General features: G+C 37.9%; 1 protein-coding gene and 1 long non-coding RNA gene across 7 annotated transcripts in view; one reads left to right on the forward strand and one right to left on the reverse strand.

The window, feature by feature from the left end:
- The window catches only part of TTC3 (tetratricopeptide repeat domain 3), a 102,164-nt gene that overhangs the window by 16,622 nt on the left and 66,472 nt on the right, over positions 1-19,070 (forward strand). For 3 of the 6 annotated variants that reach the window (XR_011648720.1, XM_058296223.1, XM_058296222.2), the window contains exons 9-15: positions 3,038-3,132; positions 4,268-4,330; positions 9,722-9,776; positions 15,763-15,925; positions 16,819-16,867; positions 17,717-17,843; positions 19,005-19,065. Coding sequence is in view for 5 of the 6 variants with exons in the window: in XM_058296223.1 (XP_058152206.1) it covers positions 3,038-3,132; positions 4,268-4,330; positions 9,722-9,776; positions 15,763-15,925; positions 16,819-16,867; positions 17,717-17,843; positions 19,005-19,065 (613 nt within the window). In the remaining variant the exon portion in view is untranslated. Of the gene's footprint in view, positions 1-3,037; positions 3,133-4,267; positions 4,331-9,214; positions 9,530-9,721; positions 9,777-15,762; positions 15,926-16,818; positions 16,868-17,716; positions 17,844-19,004; positions 19,066-19,070 lie in introns of those variants that run through there. The other 3 variants (XM_071214968.1, XM_058296225.2, XM_071214969.1) reach the window with 3 other exon arrangements.
- Positions 597-9,016, reverse strand: LOC131278305 (uncharacterized). The gene is made up of 3 exons (XR_009185640.1): positions 8,773-9,016; positions 7,636-7,812; positions 597-5,287 (listed from the first exon to the last, which is right to left on the reverse strand). It is a non-coding gene; the product is annotated as an uncharacterized lncRNA (long non-coding RNA).

Genomic DNA, 19,070 nt, shown 5'->3' on the forward strand with positions numbered 1-19,070 from the left:
GGCCCAATCAGAGCACTAAAGTACAGACCAGTTTACAAACATAATCCAGTATCTATTTCTGGAATTCATGACTATATCAAACTACTACACCCTTAATTTCTTGATTTGATTTGATAAAGTTTGAAAAGTACTGAAAAAAGGAGGAAAATATCTCCTGTACTCTTAACCACCAAGATATTACCACTTACACATTAGTAATTCCTTCCAAACTGTGAGTTTCTTTGCTCCCCACATTTAAACAAACAATTTAAGTGTCTGTGGCAACTAATTTCTTTTAGGTGATTAATAACTTTATAAAATGAGTTTCTTTTAAGAAATTTATATAATTAGTAAATTCATATTTTCACATTTTATAAAACTTTTGCATTTGTAAAAGTTCCCTAGTCCAATTCTAGTGTTTTTCTCCATAAAATATATTTATGCATGCTGTATGTGTGTATGTGTACAACACTGTCTTACAGTTTTTGATGGCTTCTGTGGAGCGTATATATGACTTATTCATAAGATAGGTCTGAGTCATTTCTGAATTTGATATTTCACTTTTAAATTTATCCTAAACCTCTTATTTTCTAGCCCTTTTACAAGATGTACACACGTTTTATTTTTTTTTATTAGAGAAGTTGTGGGTTTATACAACAACCATGCATAAAATACAGGATTCCTATACCACCCTCACCCAACACCTTCATTAGTGTGGAACATTTTTTACAATTGTTGAAAGCACTTTTTAAATATTTGTACTGTTTTTTGTTTTTTTTTAAAGATTTATTTATTTCCCTCCCCTCCCCTCCCCTCCCCTCCCCTCCCCTCCATCCCGGTTGTCTGTTCTCTGTGTCTGTTTGCTGCATCTTCTTTGTCCGCTTCTGTTGTTGTCAGCGGCACGGGAATCTGTTTCTTTTTGTTGCATCATCTTGCTGTGTCAGCTCTCCACGTGTGTGGTGCCATTTCTTTTGCGCTGGGCGGCTCTCCTTACGGGGTGCACTCCTTGTGCGTGGGGCTTCCCTAGGCGGGGGACACCCGTGCATGTCACGGCACTCCTTGCGCGCATCAGCACTGCACGTGGGCCAGCTCCACATGGGTCAGGGAGGCCCGGGGTTTGAACCGTGGACCTCCCATGTGGTAGACGGACGTTCTAACCACTGGCCCAAGTCCACCGCCCTGTACTGTTTTTTTAAAAATAGGAGTTACCTTTGTTACGATTAAGGAATTATTAAAATAGTTCTGTTGTCCATTAATTACATTTTTCCCCCATATACCACCTATTATTAACACCCTGTTTTAGTGTGGTACATTTGTTATAATTCATGAAAGAAATTCTTATACTTGTACTATTAACTATAGTCCTTCATCTATAATAGGGTTCACTGTGTTGTAGTTAGTCCTATGTTCTATCTTTTAATTTTTATTGTAGTGATATATACATCCTACAGTTTACCCTTTCAATCACATCCATCTATATAGTTTGTGCTGTTGATTACATTCAAAATAGTTTTCTATCATCACCACCATCCATTTCCAAACCTTTACCATCAGCCTAAATAGAAATTCTATATGAGTTGAGCATCATGCCTGTTAAAATTTTTGACACTCAGAGGACATTAATAATAAAACTATTGTCTGACAAAATACAAGGAACTACTGTAAAATTGAATAGCCTGTTTGAGGAAAAATTTTAATAGATTTTGATTTGGAAGTTTATCTTTTTTCGGAAGAAGAAAAATATCTTGAGATCCGAATTTTTGAATGTTATTTTAATATGGTTAATTGAAAATTGAAATTTAATATTTTTAAACTAAAAGGTTTTTAATTAGTTGAGAGAATATGATTTTTTTCCTCTTTTAAAACCACATTACTGAGATGTAATTCACATAGTTTACAATATAATCATAAGAAATAGGAATTTAACTCTATTTTTGAGAAAGGATTTAGGAAAATATTTAATGTTAGTTGAATTTAAATCCAAATGTTATCCTGTTAATTTATTTTAAAAGTTCTTAAAAACTAGATTTTTTTGAAGTGAAAAGTATTGGTTATATCTGTGGCATCTTTGATTTCATATATATTCTAGCAAACTTATTGCCTCCTTTTTTTGGCAGTCTACACAACATTGCTATATGTTATTGATTCATATATTGGTTTTTTTTTTCCAAGATTGAATTTTTAAAAAACAATTTTACTGAAGTATATCATACATTCATGAACATACATTAAACAATAAGAGTTTTGTAAAAATTGTGAACTTACAAAACAAATATGTACATCATTATACAGGGCTCATATTACCTATTACATCACCCATCCCCCCTCATAAACCTTCCATTGTTGTGAAATATTTTTTACGAACTGTGAACTAACTATAACCCATATCTCACATGTGGTGTATTTTCCCCCATTCACTGGATTATTAACAGCCTTTATTAGTATAATATATTTGCCATGATTCATGAGAGAATGTTCTCATATTCTACTAACCACAGTCCTTCCACCCCTGGATTTCCTGTGTTATACAGTCCCATGCTTTGTACAATTAATTCAAAGTGTAACTTAGTGGCTCTCATTTTCATCACAGATTTATGCTGTCATCACCTCAGTCAATTTTAAAATGTTTTCATTACTTCCAACTGTAAGTGCTCAGGTTTATTGTAATATCACATTTTGCTAATCTAAAACTAGGATTCTACTTTGCAAGCAGTTTTTATTTTCCTGCCATATGGTAGGATTTGTAAGATATTTAAAAGTGAGCTCCCCAGATACATATAGAAGAGGATAAATTGCTAGTAGCTATTCATAAAGTGACTGTTTTGCTTATTTTTTAATATTCCTTTAACAAATTAGCATTGGGTTATTAGAGATGTGTTTCTTTAAATATATATACCAAAAATATGTTGGGTATTATATTTTCATAACATACATAAATAATCTCCTAGCTTATTTCTAAAATATAAGATAAAAATTCAGATCCATTTTTCCTAGGTTTTGGGTTTTTTGATTGTCTTTGAAGTTAATTGATGGGTCTTCTTTCACCTTGGTTTCTCAGCAAGGAGAACTAATGAAAATGAAGGGAAATGAGGAGTTCTCCAAGGAAAGATTTGATATAGCTATTATCTATTACACCAGAGCCATTGAATATAGGTAAGAGCAAAACAGAGCAATGAGATCTTTTTTATGTGGCAGATCTGCTAGTCAGGAGAAATTAAAGAAAGATGAAGAATTCGACAATATTTTCAACTTGCTATGCAGAATAGATTACTTATCTTTAGGAATTAGAAGCACTGAAGATTGTCTAAGCATATAAACTTAAGTAGCATAACACAAGCAAGTCAGGCAAAATTGTGACTTTGATTCTCCTCTGCCCCATTTTCTTTTGAGCTTTCCAGTACGGAATCATCTATTCTGTCTTGTTCTCATCGTGTTATTAACTAACTCTTTACAAATTACTAACTGATCAAAAAGGGTTAGTTACCAATACCTCATTCAGGGATTTTTGCTTTTAATGAGGGAACTTTATAAGGATAATGGTTGGAATTGTTGAGCGGATATATGAGCCCCCTCTACTTTGTGTTCTGTTGGCTGTGCTGCTAGAATTTTGCAGCATTCCTTCAGGTGTGCCTTGGACTCTGATTCTACTGGCAGTCTTAGGCAGGCCGCCTGATATTGTAACAGCCTTCCTGCCTTGCTCACCTCTAGAGGGAATGAGTGGACCAAGATACCAGGCCATATCTGAGAGACCGCTGCTGCATTCTTCTGAGGAAGAGGTAGAAGAAAGGGAGATTAAATTCTACCACACATAGATACAGCTAAAATGGAAAAAATTTGAAAAGAAGCCATTTAAATTAGTAATTTTAGGACATAAATTATAAAAAAAGCCAGTTGTCATATACTGGCTTCTTTGAGTTCTTCATCAGGGTGACACAGTTCTGACTTATATAAGTGATACTATCCTCCACAGTTACGGCATGCTTTGTGGTTTTTTTAGGTTTTTTAATGTCTGTTGATCCCCACAAGAGCCCTGTAAGCTAGACAGAACAAGTAGAATGATCTTCATTTTGAATACAGGAAAATTTAGGTCGATTGGAACAAAGTTATGGAGGTAGAAAGTGAAGGAACTGGGATTCCAATTAGGACTCCAAATCTGATATTCTTTCTGCTCTGCCACATAAATGCAAAGTTTTTGAAATAGTTTTTCATGGCTGATGTTTTGTGTGTGATTTTTGTTTGTTTCATATGTAAAGTGTTTTACTAACTAAAGATTATTATTTTTTTAAAGACCTGAAAATCATCTTCTTTATGGTAACCGTGCTCTATGTTTTCTGCGCACTGGACAAATCAGGTAAGTTCAGTTCTTAATGTTGGTTAGCATAGCCTGATTGCTGAAGTACTGATGCTAAATATCCATTTTGGGGATGGTTAAAAGAGGGCTCTGCAGACTTTATACATAATAACAATAATGACAGCAGCAGGTCTTCAGATTGAGTGCATACCATATGCTATGCATTATTTTAAGAACTTTACATATGTTAATTATCATAACATACCTTAGTTGGTAGGTACTATTATGCTCTACATTTCACATGTGGCAAACTCATATAGTTAGTAGTAGTAATGCCAGAGTTTGAACACAGGTCTCATCTGATGATGTCAAAGTCTGTGTTTTTAGCACCTAAATATATTACCTCCTTTGGTTGTGTTAATTTAGTTCTGGGAAAGTATCTTTGCTGCACTTGTTTCCTCTATTTATTTTGGTAAGAAAAAAATAAATGGTCTTCATAAGTGCAAAGAAACTTAATGATGTAATTATGGAGGTGAACCCATAATTCTTAGTTTTTTATGTTTAATTTATTAGTTGAGAAAGATCGTTGACCCTGTATCATGACTGTATGTCCCCTTGTTTTTAAATTTTAGGACATAAATTATAAGCAATGATATTGGTGCAGTTTAGATTGTTAGCTCTAATTATATCTTGCTGTAAGAAGGATTTAGGGTAGCTTAAAGAATATATCCAGGGAAGCGGATATGGCTTGAGCAGTTGGGCTCCCATCTACCATATGGGAAGTCCAGGGTTCGATACCCAGGACCTCCTGGTGAAGGCAAGCTGGCCTGCATGGAGTGCTGCCCCGTGCAGAAGTGCAGGCCAATGCAGAGAACTGATGCAGCAAGGTAACGCAACAAAGAGAGATATAGAGGAGAGACATTAAGAAATTTAGCAGACCAGGTAGCTGAGGTGGTGCAAGAGAATAATCGCCTCTCTCCCACTCCGGAAGGTCCCAGGATCGGTTCCCGGAGCTGCCTAATGAGAATACAAACAGACACAGAGAGCAGACAATGTGGGGGGGTGGGGAACGGACAATTAAATAAATCTTAAAAAAAAAAGAAGAAGAATATAACCACACAGTAGAAGAATATTCAGAACAAAACAAACTAATAAAACCAGGTAACATGTGGAATCTAAGCCCTCACTTGACATAGGTGTGCAATGGACACAACCAATCCAATGTCCACAGAGGAAATGTGAAATGGGTGTGGGAACGGTAGCCATGGGGGCTGCTGGGTGTGGGGAACGGGAGGAAGAGATGAGATGTGGAGGCGTTTTCGGGACGTGGAGTTGTCCTGGATAGTGCTTCACGGACAATTACGGGACACTGTAGATCCCCCCAGGGCCCACTGGATGGAACGTGAGAGAGTCTGGGCTATGATGTGGACCATTGACTGTGGGGTGCAGTGATGCTCAGAGATGAACTTACCAGGTGCAATGGATGTATCACGATGGTGGGAGAGAGTGTTGCTGTGGGGGGAGTGGGGGGCGGGGGCGGTGGGGTTGAATGGGACCTCATATATATTTTTTAATGTAATTAAAAAATAATAATAATAAATAAATATTAAAAAAAAAAAAAAAAACCAGGTAAGAGCCTGGGGTAATCGAAACAAAGCTGTACAGGCATAAGGTGCTACATAGTTGTTAAACCTACATTTCATATTTGTTCCTGATCTTTCTGTGGCCCAAAATAAAAAGGAAAAGTTAACAAGTTGAGGACTGGTTGCTGAGGAGAAACAATGTTTTCCTGGTGTTTAGTTCTAGAAGAAATTTCTTATGGTTTACAAGTAATACTAATTGAATGCTAAACTAGAAAATACCCTCAGCAGCATTCTTGTTCACAGCAAGCCGTGCCCTGAAAGTGCACTTTTGGATTTCACAAATAAATGTTTTGTTTTGTTTTTTGATATTTTTTTCATGAATGAGAGACTGCTATCAGTTGTTCAGTGAATGCACTTATGTTGGGATTGGGGGAAAGGGGAGTGGGGAAGATAGGATATTCTAAGTATGTAGCTTTTAAAAATAATATTGTGTTTTTCTTTTATTATAAACAGAACACAGTCTCACGGTAGAAAATTTGGAAAATACAAGAATTTAAAAAGAAGAAAAAAATTCACCAGTAATCCAGCCACCTTGGAGAATACTGCTATATTAAAATTATACAGCTTTAGATGGCTTAAGCCGTGGATAAACCAAGGCTATGTAGACTAGAGAAATGCTTGACAGTCTTCCATCAGTGCCTCTTCCTGACAAGAAATGAGCTGCAAATGGTTTTAGGCCATTGCCTCTGTCTAGGTCCAGAACTACAGATAGTGTATGCTGTGTGAAAGTGAATCTGTTGTGCCCTCAAGATCAGACGAGAAGGTAGATAAGTCGGCTAGTCTCCTGTGAGAACGAGGTGCCTATCTGAAACCTTGACAGGGTGGAAGGTCATCCTCTTTGCATGGGAAACCTCCGAAAGCTGTGAGGCAAACCAGGGTGTTTCTGTGCTGTTTCATGAGTGTTGAATGTTAAACATCCAAGGAGGATCATCCTAAAACCCTGCTGCAAAGGAGTTGAATCAAAAGTAGAAATACAGATGCCAGGGAGCCTCAGGAGGGAGAAGGTCAAGAGCAGGGTTATGGATTTATGGATCTATCCTTGTCCCTCCCTCCTAACTTTTGGTTCAACATTTAAGTTTTCACTAGAGTCGGGTCAGAAGCATGCCATTGTGAATCCTTTGTTCATTGTTAAAACTATTTTTTGGATGCCTATTAAATGGACCAAGCTTTATGCCACACTGATTTTGCTCACTGTTGCCTACTTTCTCACATTGTTATCTGAGTTGCTCAGTAATGGAGGGATAATGTTTTCAGAGTTCACGGTTACATGTAACTCCTGAAAAAGTGACTAGATGGCGTGACTTAGGAAAATAAAACCTATGTCCTGGGAAGGGTTTTTAGTGGAGTTCTCAAGGTCAAGATATTTTGAAGCTGTAACATCAGAGGGGAAGGGGAACTGCCATAGGAATCTGGCTGAGCATCTGCAGGGACAGCTGGGCATAAAGCATCCAGCCTCCCCGTTTTGGTAAGCATGCACTCTCTGCTGTATCTACCTGGCCAGGCTTCCTACCTGCTATCCTAAACACAGAAATTGAGATGTCCAAAGAGATCAGAAATTTAGCAATTAATACCGAAAAAGAGAGAAGTGAAAGTTATAAACTTTTAAAGTAACTTAATTCTAAAAAAATAGAAAACAAAAATGAAACGTTAAACAAGATTCAAATAAGCCTTCGGCAAGATGAGTATCTAAAAGGGTTAAAATAAAATAATGCTGTTTCTTACACCGTGCCTAGTGTTCTTCTGAGCACCTCACGTGTAGTAAGTCCTAAAACTGCTCTCTTCACAAACGAGGTGATGAGGCCTGGGGAGGTCAAACTAAGGGTCCAAGGACGCCAGGCAGATGTGACGGCACCAGAATGAGAGCCCAGGCAGCCTGGATCGAATCTCTCTTATTAATCACTGTGGAAAGATGATAAAAGAATAAAAGGGAATGTGAAAGTTGATAAGACTAATAAAACATAAACATTTATAAGGAAATATTTACCCTTACGGGATGTTCAGATCAAAATCTCGAGTTTCTCCTTCATACCCATCAGATTGGCAAACACTAAAAAGCCTTATAATATCAAGAGTTTGAGAGGGTGTGGAACAAAGGAAACTCATCCTCAGCTGGAGGTGATGTAAATTGGTACTTGCATTCTGGAGAGCAGTTTAGCAAGGTGAAGATGTGCATACACCAAAGCCCACATCTGGACTCATACCTTCCAAACTCTCAAATATGTCCACAAGAAAAGATGAACAAGCCTTCTTGCTAGCCTTGTTTTTAAGAGGAAAGAAATGGAAACAGCCCCCATATCTTCAATAGGGCAGTAGCTAAATAAATTATGGTATATTCATACAACGGAATTCTATATAGTTATAAATGCAGTGTTGAGTTAAAAACAAGTCGCAGATAGATATAGCATGATACCATTTTATCATGCTTAAAACATGTAAAACTATGCATATCCTGAATACATTATTTTTTAAATGCATGGGTATATTAACACAAAGGGAGTGGCAGACCCTTGGGAGGGAAAAAGGGAAAAGGAATTAGCGATTGGGCGAAGAAGGACCCGGTGGACGTCAACTGTAATAAAGTTTTGAAAAAAGATCTACAGGAACATGGCAAAATGTTAGAATCTTGCTAAATTGGTATTCATCTGGCACGTGGGTGCTCATTATGCAAATGTTACTATGGAAAAATGAAATATTTCAAAAAGTAATCCTTTTATGGCTTGCAAAGTGCTTACAGGCACACAATATTGTGGCTTGGGAGACTCAATAAATACATCCCCTTCCCGTCCGTAGACCAAAATCAGGAGATGGGTACAGAAGTCAGGCAAATAACCAGATACCACCAACTGCTGACATAATTACCGGAACGATGGGAGCCGTCCAACTGTACGGAGAGCGGGACCCCTGAAATCAGTGTTTGGGGTTGGATGTTTTGGATGGGGATAAGTTCTGGGGAGGTAGCGGTGGCCTGGAGCGTAGAAGAGGTCATTCATAATGCAGCCCCTTGTGGACGCGTTAGAAGTCCACAGCTCACTGCAGGATGACGCAGTGCAGCGTGACGCAGTGCGGTCTGTCGCAGTGCGGTCGCCCCTCACGCTTGGCGCATGCGCTAGTCGGAATCCGCTCTTCATAGATGTTGGTTGCGGGTCCTCTGCAGCGCGCGCGCATGCGCAGAATGGTGGGGGGCGGTCCACCGAGGTGGGCTGAGATTACGTAATCGCTCCCTCGGCTCCTGCCGGGACGTCATGGACTGTACCAGGAATAACACGGATAGGGTGTACAGGGATATATATATGTACTATGTGTGTGTTTTGACGTAGTTTGATTTGGCCTAGGTTCCTCTAAGCAGGTAGAATATAATTATTCTCATTTTATTAGATGAAGAAACAGACGCAGAGAGGTTAAATAACTTCGTAGGGGCCCAAGGATGCTCCCTGACTGAGTTGGACTTCACCCAGGTCTGGTGATCCAGTGTTCATGTTTTTCCATTAAGCTCTTGCTTTGTTGCGTGGAAGACCTGGCGGAGTCATGTCTTTGGAGATCTTCCCGACATGCAAAAATGGTGCAAGAAAATCCGTACCATGATAGGAAAAATTATGCATAGATAGATGTAGAAAAGGTATGTCAGGAAAAGTGGTTATTCATGGATATTTGAGATTTCCCTTTTAGTGAATTTTTTCCTTCATTTTTTTTCTGTATTTTCCAAATTTTCTTTAATGGACAGTTCAAAAAGTACAAATAGATATGCAATGTGTAATGCTTATGACTTTTTAAATGGACATGTTAAAAATATTCTTTTTTTTCTTTTTAGAAATGCCCTTGGTGATGGAAAGAGAGCCACCATTCTGAAGAACAGTTGGCCAAAGGTGGGTTTCTTTTATTTTATATTTTACATTGAGCAAATAATGCTATACGATTTTCTGAAAAATCTGTTTACAGGATGTATATTTGTATGTGAAAATGTTAGATAGATACAAAAGTTGGCCAGATGTGCACTGTCACCTCCATTATCAATACAGTTGTTGGAGAATAAGTACAATGAAAGAAGGGCGGGTTATAGGTAGAGGGTGAATGCCTGGGTTACTGATTTTGGCACTGGAAGGGTTTTGGGTGGTGATATGCAGTGCTGACGAATATGAAAGGGAAATCTTCAGTTCTATAATCAGAAAGAAGGCTTTTAGGCATCGCGGTGAGCTGAGCAAACGATGGGCTTGGAGAACAGCTACCCGATAGGAACTCTGAGGCTCTTGAGGGCACCACTGCTGTTGGGATGTTAGCATCTGCATATCCTAGATGAGCTAAAGATCTAAATGTGAAAAATGAAGCTTAAAATCTTAGGAAAAACTACAGGAACCTATCTTTATAGCTTTGAGGTAGGGAAGGACTTCTCAAATTGCACATAGTGCACAAAACCCTGATCAATTTTAACTATATCAAAATTTAAAATTTCCGTATGCCAAAAGATACCATGAATGAAGTAGTAGTCTGGGAGAAAATAATTTGCCATATATTATAACTGGTAGGATTTGTATCCATAATATGGAAAGAACTTTTCAAATAAATAATAAACCCAATAGAAGTGGGTCAATAAAATCAGCATCTTGCAAAAGAGGAAGCCTGAGTGGCCAATAGAAAGCATGTTTGATTTTAGTAATTACAGTGGTAGGGTAATGGTACAAAGATAAACAAGTGACACCACTAGAGCACAATGGAGACCCTCCAAACAGACGCCATAAACATGAGTACATAAATCAGAGGTTGTATTTATGTACAACAAAAGAGAGGTTGTTTTGGTTCTTCAGACTGGCAAAAATTTAAAAAGCTGATGCGACTGAGGATTGGTGAGGGCAGATAGTAACAGAAACCCTCAGTAAATTGCTGGTGGGGTGTGAATTGTTTCCAGCCAACTTGACATGCATACCCCAAAATTACTTGACTACTTGAGCCTTAATCTAAGTGTGTGAAACCCAGAAAAATTGTTGCTCTTCTTACTGGTCTGTTGAGATCTTCTGTTTCTTCTTTTGAGGCAGATTAGGCAATCACCATCATTTCAATGGCACGTAACTGCCAATACCTCACTGTCCGTTAATAGAGCAGTAGATGAAAGTGATGTTTTCACTTGCTCAGAGTCTTACCTGTATAATCTGCCTCCTTATGCTGAGCCCTCATCATTCCCTGACCCCTCTGGGCTGCCTTTGACCTCCTCAGAATTCCTCAAACATGTCAGGCACCCTCCTGCTTTGTACTTGCCCTTTCCTATGCATCTCCTACCTTCTTTCCCTGCGGTACTTCCCCGCCCAACCCTAACCCCAGTAGCACTCATGATATAACATATCACCTGTAGTGTTAACATGATCTTGTTTTTTGTCTGTCTGCCACTGTGATGCAAACTCCATTTTTTTTTGTTCGTCTGTTGGTTTGCTCTCAAATCCCAACTGCCTAACAAACCACCCGGCTCATAGTTGGCCCTCATTAATTCTTCCTTGTTGAATTAGTGAATAAAGGAATTGAATGCTAGATTGCAGTTAAAGTGAGTTCACAGGTTTTTTAGCATGAATAGATTTTTAGAAGTATTAAAATGATAAAAGCTGTAAAAACACGTAACAAAAAAATAGGCTGGAAGAACACCCTACCAAATGCATATATATGTTCATGTGTGGTCAATGAGAAAGGGAAAGGAGAATGGAGAAGGTACAAAGGAGATTTCACACATATCAGTATTGCTCTATTTCTTTTATTAAAAAAGAACCTGAAGCAGATATCAGAAAATGTTAGCAGTTACTTCTGGATTGTGATAGCAGGCATTTGTTACATCATTCTTTGTGGTTTCCTAAATAATGAAAATATCCAAAGTTTTTTAAAAAGTAGAGTATCAAGACACAGAAAGAATCTTGTGTTTCATGTTGGAGGTTTGGACCCGATGGGTACTGGGAATGAAAGAAAGATAAAAAGGAGGGTGAAATAAACAGAAAGAAAGAAAGAACGAGAGAGCTGGGATCAGGGGATCTGCAAGTAGAGACTCATCAGACAACTTTATTGTTTACAAGGGGCTCTCTGTATACCCCAGTCTACGTGACAGGAAGCAGGAAATGTACCCTACGTGACACAAAGCAGCAACATGCAATTAACTATCAGAATTACCCATAGTCTAAGGAATTTTAAAAATTTGCTGGGAACTCTTAATTACTGCATTCCTTAGGTTGCAAGTGTAGCAATGGAGACAGCACGTCTCTCCTTGTGAGGTCACTGTACCTCAGTTTCCAAGTTTCAGACTTCATTCCTGGCTTCACATGATTTGTTTTTAAACCCAAAGTGAGTAGAATCAGAGAATTTTAGAGTCTTAGAAGGTCTGTTACTTCCACTAATACTTGTAGATAGATTTTGTTAGGGTCGTTGTAGGGGTTGTGTTTTACTTAATGTTTTTCAAAAATTAACTTTTCCTTTATATTATAAACAGAACAGAAGGGTACAAATTAAAAGGGAAAAGTCTGCCTAGCAACTTTCTTTAAAAAGATTTCTTTGGCCTTCCCCAGAGAGTGTGATTCCAGGGGTCTAGGTTTGTATGTAGGAGTCTGGGAATTGTAAAATTCTCTAGGCTGACTTCTACATCCAGATTTTAGAATGAATTTTTAAGTACCTCATTTTACAGATGGAGAAATTGAGCCCAGGGAGGTAAAGTCTTTTTTTTTTCCGGCAAGGTGTCAAGCAAGACTGGATTGAGAATCCAGAAATGGGTGGTATTTCTCTTGAGGGTGACTATTTTGTTGCCATTTCATGCTGCGTCATTCTTGTGTGACAGAGTCTTTGTTGAGGGTGACCATTTTGTTGCCATTTCATACTGCGTCATTCTTGTGTGACGCAGGGTCTTCACTGAGGGTGACCATTTTGTTGCCATTTCATGCTGCGTCATTTTTGTGTGACACAGTCTTTGCTGAGGGTGGCCATTTTGTTGCCATTTCATACTGCGTCATTCTTGTGTGATGCAGGGTCTTCACTGAGGGTGGCCATTTTGTTGCCATTTCATGCTGCGTCATTTTTGTGTGACACAGTCTTTGCTGAGGGTGGCCATTTTGTTGCCATTTCATGCTGCGTCATTTTTGTGTGACACAGTCTTTGCTGAGGGTGGCCATTTTGTTGCCATTTCATGCTATATCCTTCTTGTGTGTGAAACAGAATCTTTGCTGATCACTAAACCTGGCATTTGGCTCTATAAATATTTGTAAAATGAAAAATATAATTCTCAATATCCAAACTGTGATATTGGTTTTCCACTATTTCTGTTTCTTAAAAAGAAAAAGCACAATCACTTTCTGAATTACTTCGAGGACTTTATGTAAAATATTTTTTCCTGGCTTAGTTTCTCACTCACAAAATATTCACATACTTTCATTTTTTTAATTGGAGTGTTCTGCGATGTGGTATGTGAGTGTAAAAATACTTGCATAGGTTAAAAATATATAATCAGGAGCAAGTTATTAAAAATTTTTTGATAAGTATATAACTAGGCAATTTTTCCTTCTATTTTACCAGAAGGGAATGGTCATTGAAGGATAGTTGAACTTTAGAAATAAAAATATGCCATGCAAGATGCCTTCTTTCCTTTTATAAGAAATGTTTTATTTTAGAATTGATTATGAGCCCAAGTCTTTGGATTCATGCCTCTAGCATATCAGCCTGTATAAGGAGGCAGTGTGGAGATTTCTGCATGAAAGTGGGCCATTTTTCCTTGCATCTTTCCAGTTGGAGAAGACTAGTACAGTATCAACTGTCCTACTCATGTTTTCAGGCTTTAGAGAAGATTGAGTCTTTGTGTCCTAAAGAGTGAGAATTTTCATGGTATAGTCAACAGATACTTCTTGACATTTCTGTGGACATAGCCTTTTGATTCATACTATATAGGAAATAAACTAATAGCTTCACCAGTACCCTCAAGAAACTTTTGATTTTGTGAAAATAATATATCTTTTGTTTATTAGTAACAGAAACTGAACTCAGGTTTGTCTTAAATAACAAAGGGAATTTATTGACTCAGGTAACTGAAAAATCTAGGGGTTTATTTTAGTTATGGGTGTATCTTTCTTTCTCTGGGCAGCTTTGTTTACCTGTTTGTCAGCTTCATTTTCAGGCTTTTTTTCTCTCTCAGTATTTCATTTTGGATAGTTTCTGTTGCTATGTTTTGAAGTTCACTGCTTTTTTATTCTGCAGTGTCTTATCTGCCTCTATTTCCCTCCCATATATTTTTCAGCTTGGATATTAGCTGATACCAAAAAGGGAGGGATGCTGGACAATGTGGAATTCCATATATGCCATAGTACGATAGCGTCAAAGAAAATAAAAAATTTTAGTTATTATTGTATTTAAAAACTTTGCAAGACATCTTTTATATACGCTTCATTCAAACAACTACAGTGAAGAGGTCTGAATAAATTCCTTTCTCAACAACCAGTTAACCTGAGTTTTATAGTGTTTAGCAAAAACAACCCATTAAAATATAAGAAAGATGGGGCTAGGGGGGGAGAAGAAGAAATAAAGTATTCTCTATAGGTTTACCAGGTATGGTTTATGAACTATCTTTTCCTATGCTAGATGTCTTTTATTTTTTATGTGTGCGATTATCTAAACTTTGAAGTTTATGCCTAGGGGATAAAATTTTTAAAGTGAGAAGTAGTCTCAGAGCATAGCTGAAAGATCTCTTTATCTTCTTATACCTTGAGTGTCAGGAAACATAGGATCTCTACCCTTTGAGGATAGACTGAGTTTAACCAAATGCAGTCCAAGTTGGCATCTTTAATCTGAGCCTTAATAGTATGGTAAATAGGCTCTAGAACTCCTAAAGTCTGGCTGCTATACCAGAGCAGGATTATATATTGCACTGAATAGACAAAGGTCCATGTGATTGTTTCTGGCATTTGGTAAACAGCTAATCTTTCTTATAAGGGTCACTTGTTGCTGATTTTGTATTTTCTCTTTCCCCAAGAGGAACTTACACAATTCTGATTCTCATAGAATCACCTCTGAGATGGAGATGTGCCTAAAATGGAAATTTGGTTTGTGATAACAAGGAGTGCTGATTGAGTTAGCCCCAGGTTTGGTAATATTAGCTTTCCAGATTAAAAAGTTGATGCTTGACATAGAAGATCTTCCAAAATATGTAAATGGAACCAACCAGGACCATAGTTCTAGAGCAAAAAAACAAACAAAGCCATGGACAGAAAACTATCATTACTAACCAAAACAACAACAAAAGGCCTCCTGATCATTGAAATTATGAGTAAATCATCAGTTTTCGGATCTTTTTTTCAAAACCAGGGACTACACTTAGAAATAAAATAATTGAACGCTGAGCCAGGCTGGTTGATGCTGCCTCGTCTTAGAGGTGCTGGAATCTACAGGATGGGCTGATCCTTCCCTCCAGCTCTAAAAGTTTCCTGGTTTCCAAAGTATAGGGAATGGGATGAATGAGAGACTATTATTACCTTGAAGTATTTAAAAAAATTGTTGTTTACAGTGGATGCATTTTACAATTTATTTGGTGCAAAGTAATAGATACTTCATTCTTTATTAGTGAAATATAACAAATACTGAATTCTTTTCTTTCTTGAGGGTACTTTACCAAAGTCTCTTAAGGAAAAATAACCCCTAGTGAGTTGTTAAAAATTATTTGCCTATTTCACCTAGCCTATTTCATAACTTTTCACCTAGCTCATTTGGTAATTCTGTTTCCTGAGAGAGATTAACATTCTTAGGTATTTTTCATGGGTAGTGGTTGAATCTGACCACTAAATATATTTTTTTTCCTTATCTATTAAGCATATTTTTAAGAAAAAAATTAAAGGTGTCTTTTTGGAACAGGGTCATTATCGTTACTGTGATGCTCTTTCTCTGCTGGGGGAATATGACTGGGCCCTACAAGCAAACATAAAAGCCCAAAAACTCTGTAAAAATGACCCAGAAGGCATCAAGGAACTAATTCAGCAGCATGTAAAGTTACAAAAGCAAATCGAAGAACTTCAAGGTATTTCACCTAAGGTTCTTTTAGTTACAGTCGAATTCCTTTTGAAACATGTGAAGGCGGGTTTCTTGGATTAATGGAGGAACCATAAATCAATTCGCAGATGACTTATACTTGTTCTCTTACATGATCTTGGTCTTGTCACTTAAGGTTTCTATTTCTACCTGTGCAGAATTGAATTGGTGTTCTATTTCACTAGGTAATTTTAATTTGAAAAAGACAGCAGCCAAATTATTATTTGTTATTCCATAGGAAAAAAAATATGCCTTCTAGATATTTTGAATGAAGTAAAAGCTTTTTGCAACAAAAGTATTTTAAAATTTTTCCTCCATTATTAAAGTTATTTCCTAAAAATAAATCCCATCAGTAGACTTGCTTGATGTTTTGCACCAAGGGTGAGGCTAATTCTGTACCATACTGAACATATATACATATATAAAACAAAAATTATCTGTGCTTTCTGGGAATTCCCGATTTTCTTTCTGCCCTTGTTTCCTGTCCTTAGTCATTTTGTATTCTCCAGTACCTGGAATACCCTTACATAAAGTGTATGAGTCTTTCTGTTTTGCCTTCTTTGGATTGAGTGTTCAGTGTTTTATGGAGTTGAGCTAAGCAGTTGCATTTCCTTAGGAGCTGTTGCTGTCCACCGTAATAGAACTATAAGATTGTGAGTTCCTGAAAGACATGTGCCATCTCTGATTCACATTTGTACATTGCAGTCATCTAGTCAAATGCATGACATTTTGTTGACCCCCATCAAAACTAAAGGAAAGTAAAATGCTTAGATTTATTTTTAGTTCTCTAAATTTGATGATATTATTGTCAGCTAAGGAAATTTGGAAATCTTTTAAAGTGTGTGTTGCCAATCCATTGATTACTGTGATCGATTTTTACAGGTCGAACATCATGTAGGAATCAAATAAGGAGAGGTTGCTGTGAAGGCAGGTGAGTCAATAACAGGTCAATAGATCAGTAGCTGTTGCTGGAATATCTCTTTCTGATGAGTTTAAGAATTGCTTGCTTGCGTTTGACCCTTCAGTTGCTAGCAGCAACCACGATAAAGTCGGGAAGGGAAGTTTTTTTGTTTCGTTTTGTTTTTAAGCATGCATTGTGAAGATCAGGTAGACTACGAGTTGTCAGATTTATTTTACTAAACCATTTACATTCTCCTCTAGTTGGGTTACCTGAACTGGTTGGACACACAGATGTACTGGAGATCAGTCGCCCAAGCCTGTGGGAGAAGAGGGGGTAAATGTTGTTAGGACTGAATGGGACCAGCTTTGTCCTCGAGGGTCCTGGCAGCAGAGAACAGCAGCACAGCCTGTGCCTTCCACCTCTGACCTGCAAGCATTTGCCTCCAGCCTTTCCACTTTCTTTTTTCCCAAGGCTGAGCTGCTTCCTATTAGAAGTAGCCAACAGAGGGACTTGAGTATATTCACAAGAAAGCACATAGCAGCCAAGGTTCCATATTCCTTATTTGCAGTTAAAATAGATTAAGCTTTTCCCGTATATTCACTTAGATGCCTAAGATACTGAAGCTGTTACATTTAAAACAGCAAGATTTAGTTAATTTAATATTAGAACCCAGAATAGTTCTTTTCATCTATTTTGAGTTTTTGATACCAAATGTTAAATAATGTTATGTATAAAATCCAGTCTCAGAGGTAGGGGTTCTTGTTAAAACAACAGTACCTTGCTTTCAAGGAAAAAGGCTATGTATTGCTGCCACCTGTTTGTTCTGAAGGATAACTGTTAAAAAATATTTACTAATCAATATCCTTTTGTCCCCTCTAGGGCCTGCGTCAGCCCTAAGTCTCCATCAGCACCTGCATTTAGTACTTCACTTAACTTTGTGGAGCGTGAAAAAGATTCCAAGAAAACTGCCCACGACATGGCAAGAGGTGGTAATCACAATTCAAAGGTCAGCTCCATTAAAGACTAAAATTAATTTCAAGTATGGCTAGTCTCATAGTTTTGCAGTAATATTTTGGTGGTAATGGAAATCACGTATTTAGTTGATATGAACCCGTTTGCCTTTTGATATCAAGGAAATGATTCTGTCTCTTTTTTTTATAAGTAATCCAGCTCCCTCCTACAACCACATAAAGATAATATTTCAAAGTCACAGAATTTCTTGTGCAGTCACATTTACGTGTTTTCAAAATATTTTTTCTGTATGTCGTTTTGCCACTTGGATTGTCCTCTTATGCGCTCCCTTTCCATGTTTCCCAACATATAGTCACTAGGAACTGAGTGACAGGTGGGTGTGCTGGCCAGGGCTTCCCCGCCCCACCGTGATACTTTGGAGTGTTCGTTTCCTCGTTTTCCCATTTGCCAGCTACTTGGCTGCCCGGCGCTGCTCAGCCCCTTCCCCACCTTGAGCCGTGCTGGGCCTGGGAGGTCCCCCATCCCCTTCTCTGCCATTCGGTCCCCTCACCAGCAGTAGTCCCAGCCCTCTTCATTGCTGTGCCCAGTAGAGGCCTTGGTCTAATGTTTCCTTCAGAGGATCTAACTGCCTCTAGCCACATTCTGAGCAAGTTTCCCAGACACTCGGTTTTCCTCTGAAATGTGGTCTACTCAAAGCTCAGTGGGTATCACCAGTGTCTGCATTTATGTTTCTCTCCATGGTTGGAGGGGAAAAGAGAAAATGTTTGTTTTGGGGTTGAGTGGGTGGTGAGCGTTGAAGGCAACTTTTGCAACCCTCTGTGTATCCTTTTGTTGATAATACTGAAAAGCTTGAAGAGACTGGATGCAGTTAGGGAGAGAAGCGTAGGGAGAAATGTGATCGAATTAATTCAGTAGAAGCACACAGCTGCCATGTCAGGCATCACGCTAGGGGTTAGAAATAGAATTTGTCACTCAAGAATTTGTCCTATCATATATCGTATCACAATCCTTTATTGTTATTTGTCATTTTGTTTGTTTATTATTGAAGCTTAATAATCAACTGCTTATTCTGGGCACTAGGATGAATTCTGTCCTACTTTATTCTAAATTCTATTCTGATCTATTATTTTAGCTATTGAAATTTTCATTGCTGTATTTAAAAAAAAATCCTCACTAGTTTTATTGTCACGAGCAGGTGGTAGATGACGTTTCAAAGGTAGATGGTTGTGACTGTCCGGGATTTCGTTCTGCATCAGGTGAG

The sequence above is a fragment of the Dasypus novemcinctus genome, chromosome 4 (assembly GCF_030445035.2).
Source record: "Dasypus novemcinctus isolate mDasNov1 chromosome 4, mDasNov1.1.hap2, whole genome shotgun sequence".
NCBI lineage: Eukaryota > Metazoa > Chordata > Mammalia > Cingulata > Dasypodidae > Dasypus > Dasypus novemcinctus.